This window comes from Delphinapterus leucas, chromosome 9, assembly GCF_059928025.1.
Source record: "Delphinapterus leucas isolate spDelLeu-1000000601 "Yukka" chromosome 9, BTC_Dleu_Yukka2, whole genome shotgun sequence".
NCBI classification, from domain to species: domain Eukaryota; kingdom Metazoa; phylum Chordata; class Mammalia; order Artiodactyla; family Monodontidae; genus Delphinapterus; species Delphinapterus leucas.
Genome location: NC_143137.1, coordinates 21,221,071 through 21,239,027, shown reverse-complemented (window position 1 = coordinate 21,239,027; position 17,957 = coordinate 21,221,071). Strand labels below are relative to the sequence as shown.

The window sequence follows — 17,957 nt, the reverse complement described above, 5'->3', positions numbered from 1 at the left end:
CAGGTTCGAGCCCTGGTCCAGGAAGATCGCACATGCCACGGAGCAACTAAGCCCGTGTGCTACAACTACTGAGCCTGCGCTCTAGAGCCCATGAGCCACAACTACTGAGCCTGCGTGCCTCACGCCTAGAGCCCGTGCTCCGCAACAAGAGAAGCCACGGCGATGAGAAGCACGTGCGCTGCAAGGAAGAGTAGTCCCCGCTCAGGGCAACTAGAGAAAGCCCGCGCGCAGCAACAAAGACCCAACGCAGCCAAAAATAAATAAATTAACTAAAAAAAAAAAAAAAAGGCTACACAAAAATTCACCAATTAAAAAAAAAAAGAAAGAAATATAGCTCTTTTTATAAAGAGAGACAGATGAATCCAGTTGATAATCTCCTGGGTTTTGAGAGTTCAGGGGAATGGCTAAAGAAGGTAAGGTTAAAGAGTATATAAAATATCTTTCCCCTTCTAACTTATTCTTCCCTTCAAAAATTCTAATGTCAATCTAATGTCCTATTAACTACACTTTCAGAAGGATTAAACTCTTAAACTAAATGTCCTGACAGGGTTCATTTTTATTTTGAATATAAATTTGTGTTTCTTAAAAGTTTTTTTTAAAATTTCATTTGTTTTTCTCTTAGTGTCTACATTAAACTAGGAATTAAGCTAACCCCTTTTACAAGCCTAGTAACCCTCCACCTACCTCTTCTTTTTGACACTTGAATTTTATCTAAGGTTGGGCCCATGTTATGTCAGTGCATAGTATATGCATTCTATACTATTTCAAAGTGGAAAGATGGATTTAATTACGAAAATAGTGTGCCATCTTGTGGAGGATTATGCAATCAGCATAGTCTGATTTACCCCTAAGAATCAGAGGAGGACAGATATTGCAGTTGGGCTCATAAAATAAAAAGCCTGCTTCTTTGTGCAAAATGGTGTGAAGATACTGATGTGTTAACATTTCTACCTTTTTCTTAGTGTATATAAGATTTATAGATTAGTACTATTGGTAGTAAGTAGTTGTAGGGGTTATTTAGTACTGATACGAAAAAAGACCTGTAAAAAAGACTGGTTGCATTTTAGCTTTTGTGGCCTGAGTAATAACTGATTGATTGATTGGTGATTGATTCATTTAGTCTCTGAAAATGAAATTGGTTTGATATCTTGAACACAGGCTATTATTGGTCACTTTATTTCTGATCCTTCTGTTTCCCTGGCTCCTCCTTTTCAGTAAGTCCTATATGCTGCAAGTTCAGATCTGACCATGTCACATCTCTGCTTAAAATCTTCTGTTGCTATTTAATACTGTACTGTCTGTGGAGTCGAGTTCAAAACCTTTATATTGTCATTTAACCCATTTCATGATGTGGCCACTACCTGTCTTTTTAACTTACCTCCACTCCACTACTTTTTTTTGTTCTTTTAAAATGAACAGTGCGTTTATTCACCACACAGTTTGCACCACTGTGCATGCATTATTTAATTCTCATGGTGGCTTTAGGAGATAGGTACTCTGTGCCATTTTAGAGCTGAGGAAACCAGTGGTTAGGGAATTAGGTGTTGGTCACACAGCTGTGGTGATAGAGCTGCAGTTCCATCCAAGATCTGCCTGACTTTAGATTCTGTGTCTTTTAAAACACTTTTTGTGTGTTTTTCTGTCTCTGTACCCTTGTTTTACTTTTCACCCTGCTTGAAAAGTCCTCTTCTCTTTCCTTCATTCTACCAGCAAAGCCACTTTCTGATGCATAGGTCAGATACCACTGTCACCATGAAATCTTCCTGAGTCTCCTCAATCTGGTATATTCTCTTCCCTTTTTTGAACTCCCGTGGTGCTTTTTTACCTTTCTTACGGCACTTAGTCTACATTGCATTGTGGTGATTAATGTACTTGTTTTATATTCTTCACTAAATTGTAAGCTCGTTGAGGGTAGGGATGATGTCTTCTTTATTTTTATTCTCTAAAGTGCCTTGCCAATTCAGATTAGTACTCAAAAAATGTTGAGTGAACATTTCAGTGAGTCTGAGAGAAATAGCCTCTGTAGCCTGTGCTCCTTTAAGAAAAAATACAGAGAAAGGGCTGCTGCATGAGGAGGATTATACTGCCCTAGGGATGTGCCTGAATTGTTATATAACCTATAAGCATGAGAGTGGACATCGTAAACCAAGCTACTGCCATGTTGCAAATAATAGCATTTTCTTTTTTCTACTTTCTTCTCACTACAGTTTTGTCTGATTATTTCTATAATCTTTAAAAGTTTTTGATCTCCTTTATGCATTAAGTAATATTTTTGCTGGTGTTTGGATAATATTTCATTCCTGAATGATTTAACTTAAATGATTTAATTAAAATTTTGTTATACATTTCATTCAGGTATGTCAAAAGGTCCTGTTACCATCTGATTCATTCAGTTTTACTATTAAACTTTAACTGGGACCACAGAGCATTCACGAACAAGAATGACATCTTGGATTAATTCCATTGGGATGCTTGCTCTGTGCCAGATTTTATTTTGCTCAGCTATCAATGAGGCTGTTGTGGAAATGTGGGTTTTCTTTGCTGTGAGAATTTATGCGTACAAAGAGACCTGCTTTTCAGAAAGAACATTGAGAACCCAGATCCCAAGAGGAAGGGTTATTAAAGTTAGTGAACCAGGGTAACCTCATCCAAAGGGTGCCCAGAAACACTGTAAAACAAAAGGTCAATTGCTATTGCTATTTTAGTTATATACTCCCTCCCTCTCCAGGCTTCAGAATTTAATGGGGTTAATTGCATTTATAGTGAGGCCTTGGCAAATAATTTTTAAGTCAGATGAAAATTCTTTAATTTTTTTCCTGTAGAATTCTCAGTATCTGGGCATTACTGTGTGCCATTTGGGAAACAGAATGTTACTTAACTAATGATAATGGATTGTTTTATACTTCTGAGAGATGGCAGTTTTCTAATAGTTTCCATTATTTCACATTTATATAGAGCCAGAAGTGTTCTAGGTACTGGGTTAGACATGGAAACATACAATAATACTGTTTTTATTGCATCAGTGGTATTTAGTATCTACAAAGTATTTTGTGTATATGTGCATGTTTTAAAGGTAGAAATGCTGTTCATGCTTGACACCCTTCAGAATGTTTTCATGTAACTTATATATGAAGAACTTTACCACCACACTGAGAGTTTGTAAATGAAAAAATCAGGACCCAGGCAAGTTAAGTGACCTATACCTGTTTACCCAGTTAGCACTAGAACTGTTCCAGTGGTCTGTTCTTATCCAGAAGCATTGTTTTAATTTCCCCTAGGTTCTTTCACTTAGAAAATTCACTTAGAGTTTGAAATTATATGAAAATATGACAAAAATCTCTTATAAGACATCTCTATGAATGGCAAGAATTTTCTTAAGTAGTGTTACAATATTTCCAGGTGCATTTCAACCCTTCATGATGGGACGTAATTTAGATGACAGTCTCCGCATATATTGGCCTAGGGCATGTCAGAGAGTAGATGGCTTTATAGTTTTCCTGTAATGTATTATATGTAACTTAAAAAATGGTAGGCATTATAACAAGTAGACATAAGATATTTACAAAGTGAAGAAATATTTGAAGAAAGGAAAGGCACTATTATTTTATAAAGAAAGGTAAAAATTTTCACTGGTCACGGAGCAAATGTTTTATCACATGATAAAGTCCATAGGTATAATAGACATTTCAGAATTAGAAGAAACCAAATTCTCAAGATACCTGGAATGACTTAAAAGTTGATTTCTGAGGAGTTAAATCTACCATAATATATTTAGAAAAATTTCCCCCAGTTTCCATGGGAATATCAAGGCTATGCATCACTTTATTCTGAAGATACCTAACTTTAACTCACAGCTAGTTTTAACCATTGTTTTTTGTATTGTAATAGAAAACAGTTTTAATGTGAAGTTTTTTCAGAAGTAGCTAGATAGCTTTATATTATATTTTGCACTGTATATTTCTTTGGGATTTCTTTTTTTTCTTTTCCCTTTTTTTTTTTTTTTTTTTTTTTTGCGGTACGCGGGCCTCTCATTGTTGTGGCCTCTCCCGCTGCGGAGCACAGGCTCCGGACACGCAGGCTCATGGGCCTAGCCGCTCCGCAGCATGTGGGATCTTCCCAGACCGGGGCACGAACCCGTGTCCCCTGCACTGGCAGGCGGTCTCTCAACCACTTGCCACCAGGGAAGCCCCCCCCCTTTTTTTTTTTAACTATCTGAAGCTGCTTTGTTAAGAAGCTGGTAAATGTAAATTTTTTGTGGCCTGACACAGAAACTCCTAAACTGGCTGCACATCAGGATTCCCCCTGGACACTTTAAAAAGTACTGACTCTTTTTACCCACTGAGGACCTATGGAATCTGAATCTTAGGGGATGCCTCCTAGTTACCTTTGTATTTATAAATCTCTCAAGATAGTGGTTCTGCAGCAGCCCTTCCGTATGCCTATATTTAGGAAATACTAGTATTTATTTTGGAATGTTAACCAGTTTAAAAATCTCATTTTTAAGTTTACTTAGATGTACCTTCTTAAATGATCTTAGAAGCAATGGCTTGATCTGGGTGCCTATACTTAAATTTTGTTCTTAAGTTTATTTTTTTTGCACATATTTTTCTAATTTTCACAGAGACTGTTTATTTGTTTGGTGGCTGGGATGGAACACAAGATCTTGCTGACTTCTGGGCGTACAGTGTGAAAGAGAACCAATGGACATGTATCTCTAGAGACACTGAGAAAGAGGCAAGTTCTCAGACTTTTCATCCATCTGTATTACGATAGGGGTGTGGTCGTACACTTCTTTTTCTGAATGATTTGTATTCTTTGTAAATGTCTATCAGCAGTGATAGCAGAAGAATTTGTGGTGACAAGTTTGGTTTAAGTATTCTTGCATTCCAGCTTCTATACCTGGTTCTTCAACTATTGGTACATGAACAAATCTATTTTATAGAGATAAATAGAAATGGGTATCTAATGTAATTTAGTTTTTAACCACTTTAGTTAAAATGTAACTGTGTAACTATTATTTTTCTTATGTTCTTGTCACCTCTACTCTTATTTTGAACATTTATCTTATTTTTATTTCCTCTGGAAAAATGTGCTTTTGGTTCCTCACTATCTTACTATTTTGGCCCCTCACTATTTGACTATCTTATCAGTTTTCACAAATGATGTATATTTTATTTTTAACTAAACTTGTATGTATGTATTCATGTGTGAGTCTGTCTATTGATACATATATACATAAAGCTTTTCCATAGTGAATAGGATGTCTTGGATTTACGGCATTCTTTTATTTAATTTTTTGAATTATATAAGTGCATAATTAATTATACCCTGATATAAAGCACATATTCATATATTATTTTTTTAATCATTATAGAATTTTTTATTGTACTTTTCCCTCTAAGCAATTTCAGATTACAAGGTGAAAAATAAACTAAAACAAAACAGTAGTAGCAGCAAATGAAAAGGGGAGGAAAAGACCTAATTCAAAACCACTGATTTTAATGTAGGAAGACCATTTTTTTAAAATCTGGTGCTATGTCTTTAATCTTAGGAAATTAGATTCTTGTTTACTTGGTGTGTTCCTTTGTTAATCATTTGGGTAGTTTTTATCTTTTTAAAGAGACCTTAAAATTCTGATTTCTATTTATTATCCCTGTGAAAATGGACTTTGCCTTTTCAATATTAAAGTACCATTTTCTGAAATGATTATTTTTATCCTCAACAAAAATAAAGACAGATCTTAAAAGAATACATATCTGATTTCTCTTAAACTATTTTAAATCTTAGTTAGTTGTATTTGTAATTATTCTTGCAAGAAGCCTACAGTTCATCCTGAAATCCTCCCCCTTCTTCATTGAGGGTATCTAATTAGGGCCTAAAGTTCCACCGGTTCTAGCACTCAGTATTGCGTTACAGATGTTTCTTCCTCTCTATTCCTTTTGGCACTAATTCCAACTTTGTGGTTTCTTTCTTAAACGTTTTTGCTTCCATTGTTGATCTCCAGGTCTATTGTCCATTCATTAGCACAGTCTTTAAAAAAAAAAAAACATTTGGCCATGTGACACCTCTGCTTAAACCCTATGGTTAGCTTCAGTCCCTGTTTCTGTTATCTACTGCATTCCATATATTACATTACAAGCACCCACAAAACTTTAGTGGCATATAGTAATAAGCAGTTATTTTGTTCACAAGTCTGTAGATTGGTTGGGCTCACTCATGTGCTGGGAGTCAGCTGACTGTCAGCTAGTCTAGATTAGCTTCCGAGACTACTTGGCTCTGTTCTACATAGCCACTCACCTTCCTGTTGGCTAGCATGAGTCTTGTTCTCGTGTAGGGGCAGGGCTGCAAGGAGGATGAAGTAGACATGAGCGCTCAATTAGATATATTATTGTCCCATTTTCCCAAAAGAAGTCATGTGACCAAATCCACAGTTATTGGGTGATGGGCAGCACTATCCAAGGGCATAGATACAGGGAAGTGTGAGTAATAACAGCAACAACAATAATGAAGTTTATCTACCTTAGTTCCTTTTGATTAGAGTAAAAACTTCAAATTTCTCATCATAATTTGGTCCCCATCTACTTTTCTAGCCTCATTTTTTGACTTTATGTGCTAGCTATACTTATAGTTGCTAGAATTATTCAACGTTCTCACCTGTGTTCTTTGTAATAGTGTTTTCCCAGTTTGGAATTAACAGAGGCTGCTCCTCCCGTGCACCCAGCTTTTATGTAGTGTATGCCTACTTACTCTTTAAAACACAGTTCAGACTTCAGTTCCTCTGAAGCCTTTCTTGACTTCCCTAACCAGAATTAGAAGCTTTCTTAGGTGTGAACACTTAACCCCTTACATTCCTTGAATGGGTTACTATAATGATTGGTTTACATTTCTGTTTCCCTATGGAGACTCTGAATTCCTTAAGGCGTGGATCATATGCTTACTCCTTAGTGAGTAAATAGTTCAGATAAGTTAAATAAAAAATTAATGCTGGAGAAAAGCAAAGGAATGACAAATACAAAATTCAGGAGAGTGGCTGTTTTGGCAGGAAGGGGCGATGGATTACAGGGGTCCTCAAAAGTAATGTTAATGTAATATTCTAAGTTATATTTAGAATGCAATTAATAATTATTTAAAACTAGTACTGGGAACATACAGAAATTATTTTGATGAGAATACTTTTTTTCTGTTATTTTGAAGTCCATAGAGATAAGTAAAGTGGTGATCCAGTACTGGAATTCAGATTTATTATAATTTATTACTACTTTCTTCATTTAAACACCTAAAAATCTTTTGTTGATCCAGCAGTGAAGTGAATGAGGATATATGGCTCCAGCAAAATGCTCATTCCTTCCAAAATTGAACAGAGTTTCATTTTGTTTTTTACACCAGTAAGTACAAGTTTTATTGTTTGATGATACCCCAGTGCATATGTTTTAAAAGTATGATATGCAATTAAAAAGCAAAATTACTATGTATAAAATAATTAAGCAACAAGGATATATTGTACAGCACAGGGAAATACAACCGTTATTTGATACTCACTTTAAATGGAGTATAATCTATAAAAATATTGAATCACACAGAAAAACCAAAATTAATTTAATTCACTTTAATTTACTTAGACTAAATAATGTATCTAATAGCTCATGTAGTAGATTGAAAGATAATAGAATGGCTCAGTTTTTAGAATAATTATTTTAAATGTTCATGTAGATATGCATGTAAGTTTTTATCAGTTCAAGACAAATTGTATTTTTAATTTTGCATTTTTATAAATCTCTTTAATATCTAGCTTAGTGGAAGACAGCTAGATTCTCATATGTGCTTTTGCATTTAATCTTTTGCAACATGTTGTTTTATGTGAGATATATGAAGAAGATTGGACCTCACATTGATACATCCTTGGAAAGGAAACTATTATTTTAATAGTAGCCTTTTTATATAATAGCACATGTACTTTTTTGATCTTATACCCCAAATTGACAAGTTGTTGTTTGCTTCTTAAAAATAATTGCACTGTAGTCTCTGAAACCATATCAGCTAATGTTTTGTAATTCTGTTACATTAAAATCCACTGATCTGTGTTGCTCTTTGAATGGATCTTTTACCCATGCTTGTTTTTTTTGCTCAGTGTGTTGGTCACCTGAAAAATATTGGTTCCCTGAGTTATGCAGGTCTTCAAATGTTGACATATTATTATACAATATCCCCCAAACCACATATGATCACTCTCATTAGAAACATCTTTTAAGTGTTGGGAAGGTGTCAAGATCGCAGTGTCAGGTAGAAGTTTTCTAAAATTCTAAATTTGCTTAAAAATGTGCATTTTATTATTGGCAACAAATTTTATCAGTTGTTTTTCTTCAAGGATAACATACTTACTTCATTTATTTTTCAGAAAATGTCTGAATAACCATACTTGGATTGTTAGTTTTCTTTTGAGTAAATATCATGTTTCCTGGAAAAAGCAGCTACGTCAGCTTGCAGCTCAAACAATTGCATAAAATGCTTTTCCTTGAGACAACCATCATATATCAAGTAGCACTGTTTTATAGTTTTCTAAATTTCTTTAATTGTGACCTAATAGAAGGCAGCAAGATTCATATCTGCTTCTGCATTCAGTCTGTTGTTATATCAAAAGTCATGTAGCCTCTGGAAAATATCACATACACTTATAAGAGAGTAAGAGTGAAAAGACACATTTTTTTATCTTAGTATTGTTATGAAAATAACTTTGTAGATTCCCTAAAGACCCCAGACTGCACTGAGAACTGCTGCTTTAATCCACATTCCCTTTTCACATATAAACAGTTACCCAAATAATGCCTTAGTAATGTCCTTTATAGGTATCTTACTGTTACCCCCAACCTCTATCCCTGACCCAGGACTCAATTCATGATCATGCAGTACATTTCAGTGTCATGTTTCTTTAGTGTCCTTTAGTCTGGAACAGTTCCTTGACTTCTCTTTGTCTTTCTTGACCTTGGCATTTTTGAAGAATACAGGGCAATTGTTTTGTAGACTATCCTTCAATTTGATCTGTCTGATGTTTCCCCAGGATAGGATATAGGTTAAGCATTTTTAGCAGGAATGCCATGTGGAGGACACCGGGTCCTCCTAAGTTATGTCCTGTCAGGAGACAGGCACATCATGTCAGTTTGTCTGATGTTAGCTTTGATCACTTGGTTAAGAAGGGTGCTCACCAGATTTCCCACTCCATATTAATAAGTAATTTGTGAGGAGACATTTTGAGACTATGAAAATATTCTGTTACTCATCAAACTTTTGCCCTTCTAGCATCCATTGATGAAACTGTTAAAGCTTTTCCCAAAGTGGTTGAACTATTTTATATTCCTTCCAGAAATTTATGAGAGTTCTGGTCGCTCCCTGTCTTCTTTCCCTGTTGAACTGCTTTGGCACCTTTCTCAAAAATCAATTGAGCATATAAGTATATGTCTCTCTTTGGACACTCTAATCTGCTCCATGATCTTTTGGTCTATTCATATTCCAGTATGACACTCCTTCAGGTCAAGTAATGTAAGACACTTTCGTTCTTCTTTTTAAAAATTATTTTGACTCTTCTAGGTCCTTTACATCTTCATATAAATTTTAGAATCATATTGTCAGTTTCTAAAACTGTTGGACTTATGATTGGAAATGTATTCAGTCTATAAATCAATTTGGAGATAATTGATGTCTTAATGATACTGAGCCTTCTAATCCATGAACAGGGTTAAATTTCCATTTATTTCAGTCTTATTCATTACCTCCCAGCACTCGGAGTTTGCAGATTAGAGGTCCTTTTTATTTTTATTAAATGGATCCCAGTGTATTTTGTTTTTCCATGCTACTGTAAATGAAACTTAAACATTTTTAATTTTCAACTTGTTTGTATCATGTCACTTTTCTAAGTCCATTTATTATTTCTAACGGTTTCTCTTCTGTTATATGTTGATTTCTTAGGATGTTTTAAACAAATAGTCCTGTCATCTCTGAATAGAGACAATTTTAACTTCTTTCCACTCTCTTTTTCTGTCATAACTTTTAATTTTATTTTTTAATGCCTTATTGCACTGATTTGGACTTCCAGTACAGTATTAAATAGAAGAGATGAGAATAGACATCCTTATTTTGTTTCACGTCTTAGCAGGAAAGCATTCTGTATTTCACCATTAAAGGGAAAATTAGACTTAGGATTTTCATACATTCTTTATCAGATTGAGGAAGTTCATTTCTATTCCTAGTTTGCTGTGAGTTCTTCCTGATGCATATTTGTTGGGTTTATCAAGTGCTTGTTCTACAATATATTTATTGATAAGATTGTGTATTTTTCCCCTTTATTCTTTTACTTTTTTTTTTTTGGCCACGCCACACGGCTTGCAGGATCTTAGTTCCCTGACCAGGGATTGAACCCAGGCCCCAGCAGTGAAAGCACAGAGTCCTAACTACTGGACCACCAGGGAATTCCCCCTTTACACTTTCAATGTGGAAAATTACCTTGATTGATTTTCAAATGTAAAATTGACTTTGCATTTGTGAAATAAAACCCTTGTAGTTATGAAATATTATTCTTATATATTGCTGTATTCTATTTGATGTCTTGTTAAAGATTAGTTTTATTTCTGTATTCATGAGATATACTAGCTACCTGTATGTTACTTCTGCTCTTCCTCCTTTGTAATATTGTTATTTGGTTTCAGTGTTATGTTGTCCTCATAAAATATGTAAGTTAGGAATGAATAGAATACAAGTTTTAAAAAAGGAGGTCTTTTTCTTCCTCTGTTTTCTGAAAAATTTTGTGTAAAATTGATACTATTTTTTCCTTAAGTATTTGATAAATTTTACGAGTGTAGGCATCTGTGGCTGGCCTTCTCTTTGTGGAAAGATTTAAAATTATGAATCCAAGTTTTCAGATTTTCTCTTTCATCTTGTGTCAATTTTAATAAGTTATATTTTTTCCAAGGAATATGTCCATTTTATCTACATGGTCAAATTTTACTATGTTTTTCGATGATAGTTCCTTATTTTGTTTTTAATTTCTATTGATAGTATTGCTTTCATTTCTGATACTGGCAATTTGTATTTTCTCCCTTTAAAAAAAAATTAGTCTTGCTAGTGGTTTATAATTCTATGAATGTTTCAAAAAAAAACTTTATTAATTTTCTCTATTTTTTTGTCTGTTCTGTAGTCTCTTGGTTTCTAGCCTTATCTTTATTCCCTTTTTTCTCCTTAGTTAGGAAGTAATTTGCTCATCATTTTAATAGCACTTGTGCTAATTAAGCCAAAGCAAGAAATTCTGTTATTCTCCTATTAAAACTTCAGATTTTACACTCTAGGAAATATGGCATCGATACATTATATCTTACCTGATACTTGTTTTTCAGATTATTTAATTACAGAGGAAATTCTTTCTTTCTTTCTTTCTTTTACTAAGCAAAGAACTTTATTAACCTTTTTTAAGCTTTATTCCCAGGCTTCTTCAGCTTAATTAGCTGCAAAGAATGAATTGTATATAAGCAAAAACCGAAAAGAGCCACAGTGTCCGGGGGCTTGGGCTTAAAAATATTAGAGATCTAGATTTTATCAGATCCATAAACAAAATTTTAAAAAGCAGTCATATAAAATAGCAGCTCCCAGTAACTTCTTCAAGATTTATCTTCTTCAGAAGTTAACTCAGTTCAGTTTGCTTCATTCTTGGAAGCCTCATCAAAATTCTCCACAAGATCTGGAACTTCATCATCGTCATCCTCTCCAGTGGCAAGTGGTGCTTTTCCATCCACAGGTTATTTGGGCAGAGCTTCAGCCAGTCTCCTTAAACTGGTCGGACTGTCTGCACCAAGGTGGTTTAAGGTGCTGGGTAGCATTTCTGTCAGCTGCTTTGTCTCAGCATGGCCTGTAATGGTGAAAATGTTTGCTCCCAGAGATGCCTGAACTTTAGGGTTGTTAAAGTGGATGACTGTCTCTTCGTTTGTGAACATATTCACTTCTTCAATACCAGAGATATTGTTTACCCGTAACTTCTTTAAGGAGAACTGAAGTTTTTTGTCGTCTGCTGTGGCTGTTCTATGAACCACCTTCTTTCTGCAAGCAGTTCCTTTCCCACCACTGTGCATTTGTGCCTGCAGTTTGGCGAGGTTTCTCCTGGTTCATGATAGTTTCTTTCATCTTGTTGCAGTGGAAATGTGGCCTTGTAGGGGACTAGGGTTGGCACTTAGGGGTTCTCGGGCAGACCAGCTGAGGTTAGGAGCACACACACAGGGATGCAAGATGGCAGCTGGAGCGGAAATTCTTTAAGTAACATTTCTACCTTATCTGCTGAAGATTTCCCTTCACAAAAATCTCTAAAAATAATTTTTAAAATAGTAATTAGTGTGAACACTAAATTGCAGATTTAAATCAACTTAATATCTGGATTAATAACACTAATGTCAAACTGTTCTTCCTGTCTAATATTTTTATTCCTTCATTTAATCTAAATAATGCTGGATTACTCTTCCTATAATACTGCTTTTTTATTTTATATCCTTCTCTAGAAACCTATAATAATTTTTAATGCTTGCAAGATTACATTCAGTTCTCCTGTCAGTCATTCACAGGCTTTCTGTTTCTACCTTATACTTCAACTCTGTTATTTCTGTGGCAGGAATTCTTTATCTCAGTCATAACCCCACATGTTGTATTTAGTGTATTTTTGCTTTTGTTTCTCTTATCTTCGGGAGAAAACAATCTGGAAGAGTGGAAAGAACACAGTGTTTGGCTTGGTTACACTGGGGCTTAGATTCTCTATCTTAGTTTTGTGACTATAGACAGATTACTTAGACTTTGTGAAATGGTGGTATTATTTCTTTATGGAGTTGTTACAAGGATAAATGAAATATATACACACATACATAGTAATAATATAGACAGAATTTAGTAGATATTTAACAAATATTAGTTCACTTTCCTTTTCCCTCTTTCAGATAATCCAGTCCTACCCAATTGAAGTTCCTTTTTTTTATTTTTTCATGAACTCCTTTTTTGGGCCTTATACTACAGTTTTTTGTTGTTTGTTTTCTTTTTTTTACCTTTTATTCTGTCCTGTGATACAAGTGATCTCAACTAATTAATTTTTATTGATAATATATTGTTCTTCATTTTGTTCCCTAGTTGTTTAATGCAGCTGAGTCATTTATTGTCAGGAGAGTCAATTTTATATAATGTAAAGGCTGGATGAAGAAGTCAAGACTTGGATTCTCATTCTGCTTCTGTCACTAGTTTACTAGCTTTCAGGATGATATCATTCCTCTTTGAGCTTATATCTCCTCATCTTTAAAAGGAGATCATTAAACTACACTTTGATTAAGGTTCCTACCAATTATGAAATTCTAAATATTCTTGGAGTGCCTGTTTTATGCTAGATTCTGATGAAGCATACAAAAATATTTTGAAAAACCAAATGTGTCTTTAAGTAGATTGACATGTACAAAAGAATTAAGGTCTATACACAAATGACTAAAATGTAATGGAGTATATAGTAAAAGCCATATAAGTGTTATAAACAGAGTGCCATAGAATAGAGAATAGTTCATCTCATCTTTCCTGGTAGAGTTTAAGCTTTTCTAAGTAAGATTTGTGTCTCCTACTGCTTCTTTTATTTTCCCCTAGAGATTTAAGCCTAGTATTGGACATATATATTAGTTGGACTTGATACAAGATTCTGAGCAAACCTTTTCGTGAAAGTAAACAAAATAGGGCATTTAATTTTGTCTTCTGTTATTTATTCTTTGAATTTTTTTCTTTTCATTCTTTTTTTTGCTCTCCACAGAATGGTCCTAGTGCTAGATCATGTCATAAAATGTGCATTGACATTCAACGAAGGCAAATCTACACACTGGGGCGTTATTTGGATTCCTCTGTGAGGAACAGCAAATCTCTGAAAAGTGATTTCTATCGTTATGACATTGACACAAACACATGGATGTTACTCAGTGAGGATACTGCTGCTGATGGAGGACCGAAACTGGTGTTTGATCATCAGGTTTGGTGCACAGATAACTGTATGGTGGAATTAATTAGTGCTCAGTGACTGTTGCTCTTAGAGTTTATTTCACATGTTATGCTGAGTTTTCTATTGGTGGTTTCTACTACAAATACCTATGACAGATAATAAAAAGAATTACTGTTTCAGTAGATATAAAGTTATTCTTTAAAAGTTATTTTCTCTTGTTTGGTGCAGAATAAAATACTAAGATCTCAAAACACAGTTGTTAATTTATAAAAAATTTATAGAGAGTAGATGGAGCAATACATATTAGGAAAAACAGATTTAGTTTTATGATATTCATAAATCATACCAATAACAACTTGCCCTTTTAAAACTTTTTATTCTACATTCCTGGAAAATTTTAAATTATTTTATAATGAGTTCAAGAATTGGAAATGTAGAGTTTTTCTTCCAATGCGAGTGAAATATATTTACTTTTGTATATAATCACAAACTCAGTATAAAACAGATAAGAATTTGGCGTGTACTAGATGAAGTTTAAATTCAGCACCAATAGAAGTCATAGAATGATGTTGTAGACAAGAAGACTTTATACAGCAATCTCTTAAACCATTTAAATATGAATATGTATGTAGCTGTCATATCATCATCCCCATTATCGTTGTTATCTGTCTTTGAAAACTTATTTTATATCAGTTCAGTACAGGTCAGTACTACCTCAAACAAAAGAGTAGCCACTTTGAATTCTGTAGGCAGTTTTGCTTGGCTTAACCCATATCCAAAGGTTTTTGGAGTATGGGGACGAAAAAGACTTTTAAAAAATCTGTAACACTATTGATGAACAAAGCATTATGTATTACTTGAGAAATGGGGAGTGGTGCTAGAATTTATGACAGAATCTAGCTTATGCTTAATATCTAGGCATTAAAACCCAAGTCTTTATTTATTGTTTCTTTACCAGTTTTTGTTAATTCTTTGCTTTAAAACTTTCCTCCTGCCATATTTATACTAACAAGTAGTTTTAATAGAATGGTAAGGAAAAGAGGAGTGGCTTATATGTCTATTGAGTACGTGGTGGGTGGAAAATCAAAAACATTAGTCTTCAGAGTACTCCCTAGATTGAATTTGGAACTTGTGCTGGCTGCACGTAACCGAGCTCTGTAAAGCTTTGCACTTCTCTGCTGACATCCTCAGTGTTGTTCATGTGGAAAATAAGAACTCCCAAAAAAGTTAAACTTCTTCTGATCTTTTAAAAACAGAACATCAGCAGATAACGTTGTTAGGGAAACAGTTCATTTTCTTGCCTCCAACTGGTTACAAATTTCTTTTCCAAAAGAGGCTTATGTTTTTACAGGTTGAAAAAAAGAATAATTTAGGGGTAGTCTGAGTATAGCACATATGCTGTCCTTGTGTGGGGGCCTTTGTTTCTCTTGACTTTGGTAAAACAGAATGTTCCCTGAAGCCTAGGTTCAATAATGCTTGGTTTTCAACTCATTAGTTGTTATTAACAGAACACTAGGGGTGAAGAAGCCAGGATTTCAGTGCTAATTCAGCCACCACCTGCTTCTGTGACCTTGAACAATTAACACAATGTATAAGCCTCCATTTTCTGTTCTGTTTCATGAAAATAAAGTTATAAGTTGGAACCTACTCCAAAAATTACTTGGAGTTGTTTGTGACACTTTAAGATTTGACACTTAACATTCAAATTTGAGAGGAACGTGAGAAAGTTAGAGGCCTGAAGATATGGTTAAAAGTTACTTTGCCATTTTGAATTTTAACATATTAAAAAACTTAAAATTCAAAGACATTTGTATTTCCTAAGGACACAGTGGCAGCTTAGTTCTGAAGCTTTCCATGTTGTTGCTTTGTGTGATCTTTCAGGAACAATGAGAACCAAACAAAAAGATTTTAAAAAAACACAAGTCACATATTCAGCAAAACCAGAAGCCAAAGAAAACCCACAGCTCCCAATTCCTTGTAAGTTTAGCCAAAAACAACTGGAATACCCAGAACCTGTATTGAAACTCACAGCAATGTAATGGGGAGAACTGGGAATGTAGAGGAAGCTTAGCAGAAGTACATCGTAATGGAAGTGTCATGAGCAGAGCAGAAATTGAACCCAGTGCAGCCACTGGGGGAGTCAGTTAAATACCATGTGGAAAGTGCCTAGCAAGGCCCATAAGTGGTAGATATCAGAAAGCACCATCTTCCAAAAGCAAAGGAAACACTATGACAAGTGGGGACAGTGGCTCTTTATGCATGTCCGTTGAAGGAACTGGGGGAGCTCAAGGCTCGAGATAGAAGCCCCCTAAACCAGATGAGGTTCATAGTTAGAGAAGATGGCTTCACAGAAGCGCCATATTTTGAAGAAGCCATTCAGTTCAGTAGCAATAGAGGAGGAAGTCCTTGAGCAAGAATGTCACACTTCCATAGGGACCTTGTATTATCTGGTCCAGGGGAATTCAGCTCATTTTAAATATGAAAAACTAAAAAGCAGTAAACACCAAATCTTTAGAGAAGTACTCTAAAGAAAAACAATAAAAGGAAAAAGAACAGCAAAAACTTTCTTTCATGCAACAGCAGATGAAAATTATATTCCAATATTCTAACATGAATTAATTGACTTAATGAAGCTTGAAACTCTGAAGAAAACTACAAGGCATACATTCAAGAATGCAGATGAGATGGCCAAATAATAGGAGCAGGTGTAAATCTGCTGGACCTGGTAAATCTCAAGAAAGAAATTGAAGAAAAATATAGTAACACTTCAAAAAATGAAGACTAGTTTACAAGGAGCATAAAGAAGAATAGGTTAGGGTCATAAGAAATAAGAAAGGCAGGTAAAGAAAACAAATATAGATATAAGGGCTAGCCAGAAAATTACAGATAGAGAAGGCAGGCAAAAGAGAGCCAGCGTACACATAATTGGAGACATTAAAGAAGAAAACCAAAACAATGGAACAGAAGAAATATTTATACATAAAATTCAAGAAGGAAATCTATTCCACATAGTATAAGAGGACCTGATATTGATAAATTCAGGGAAAATTGACCTAGGCATTCAACTCTAAGATATATATATTACTAACACTGAATTTAAAAGATAAAGAGGCCATTTGGTGGGCAACTAGATGAAATGATCCAGAAGTAAAATGAGACTGATATCAGATTTCTCTACAGCTGTATTCAGTGCCAAGAGACAATAGAGCAATATCTAGAAGGTATTCAAAGAAAAGACAGTGTGAGCCAAGGGTTTTATATCTAGCCAAACTGTCCTTCAAATATAAGCACATTTTGAGGAAATTGCTAGAAAATGGAATGTGAGCTAATCAAGAAATGACAGGAGAAACTTTAATCACAGTATTGGAGATCTCAGCTCGTTGGCATTCTCCCTGGGTCATTGTGGATCATTGGCAGGCTGAACATATATTTTTACCCTCCTCCTGCCCAACATCCTGTGAAATGACAAGAGAATATATTAGTAATAGTGCAGAAAAAGAAAGAATGCCCTTAGGGAATTTAAAATATTTGAGGGAATTTCTCAAAGAAAGCAGGTAGGATCAGATCCAACCAGAAGAAACCACAACCTAAGATAGCAGCAACTTGAGTCTCAAAGCATGTAGTTGGGGCAAACAGTAGATGATCAGTTGGAGATGAAACAGCAGGACATTTTCCAGGTTGACTGAGTAGCATTGAACTGTGATAATTATTAATAGGTCAAGTGTTCAGTGTGGTCATTGGAGCTGGACAGATAGAGCAATACTCCTAAGAGGCACTGGAGAGCTGCTGCAGAACCTTTCACAGCATCATGTCTCATCTTGCCTTACCCAGTCCCTTGAGGTAGACTACTGTATATTGCAACAGGCAGATGAATAGGGATTCTCAGATACAAAGAAGACTAAAACAATAACCCCCAAATCCAAATATTTGAAGATAATTAGTACTATGAGATATGAGGTTCTGAACTCAA

At 34.8% G+C, this 17,957-nt stretch overlaps 1 protein-coding gene and 1 pseudogene across 2 annotated transcripts in view; one reads left to right on the top strand and one right to left on the bottom strand.

The window, feature by feature from the left end:
• MKLN1 (muskelin 1) overlaps nt 1-17,957 on the top strand; it is a 184,536-nt gene that overhangs the window by 104,740 nt on the left and 61,839 nt on the right. For both annotated transcript variants that reach the window (XR_016394281.1, XM_022580889.2), the window contains exons 9-10: nt 4,622-4,734; nt 13,805-14,017. Coding sequence is in view for 1 of the 2 variants with exons in the window: in XM_022580889.2 (XP_022436597.1) it covers nt 4,622-4,734; nt 13,805-14,017 (326 nt within the window). In the remaining variant the exon portion in view is untranslated. The remainder of the gene's footprint in view (nt 1-4,621; nt 4,735-13,804; nt 14,018-17,957) is intronic.
• On the bottom strand, nt 7,092-12,162 carry LOC115801690 (transcription factor BTF3 pseudogene; annotated as a pseudogene).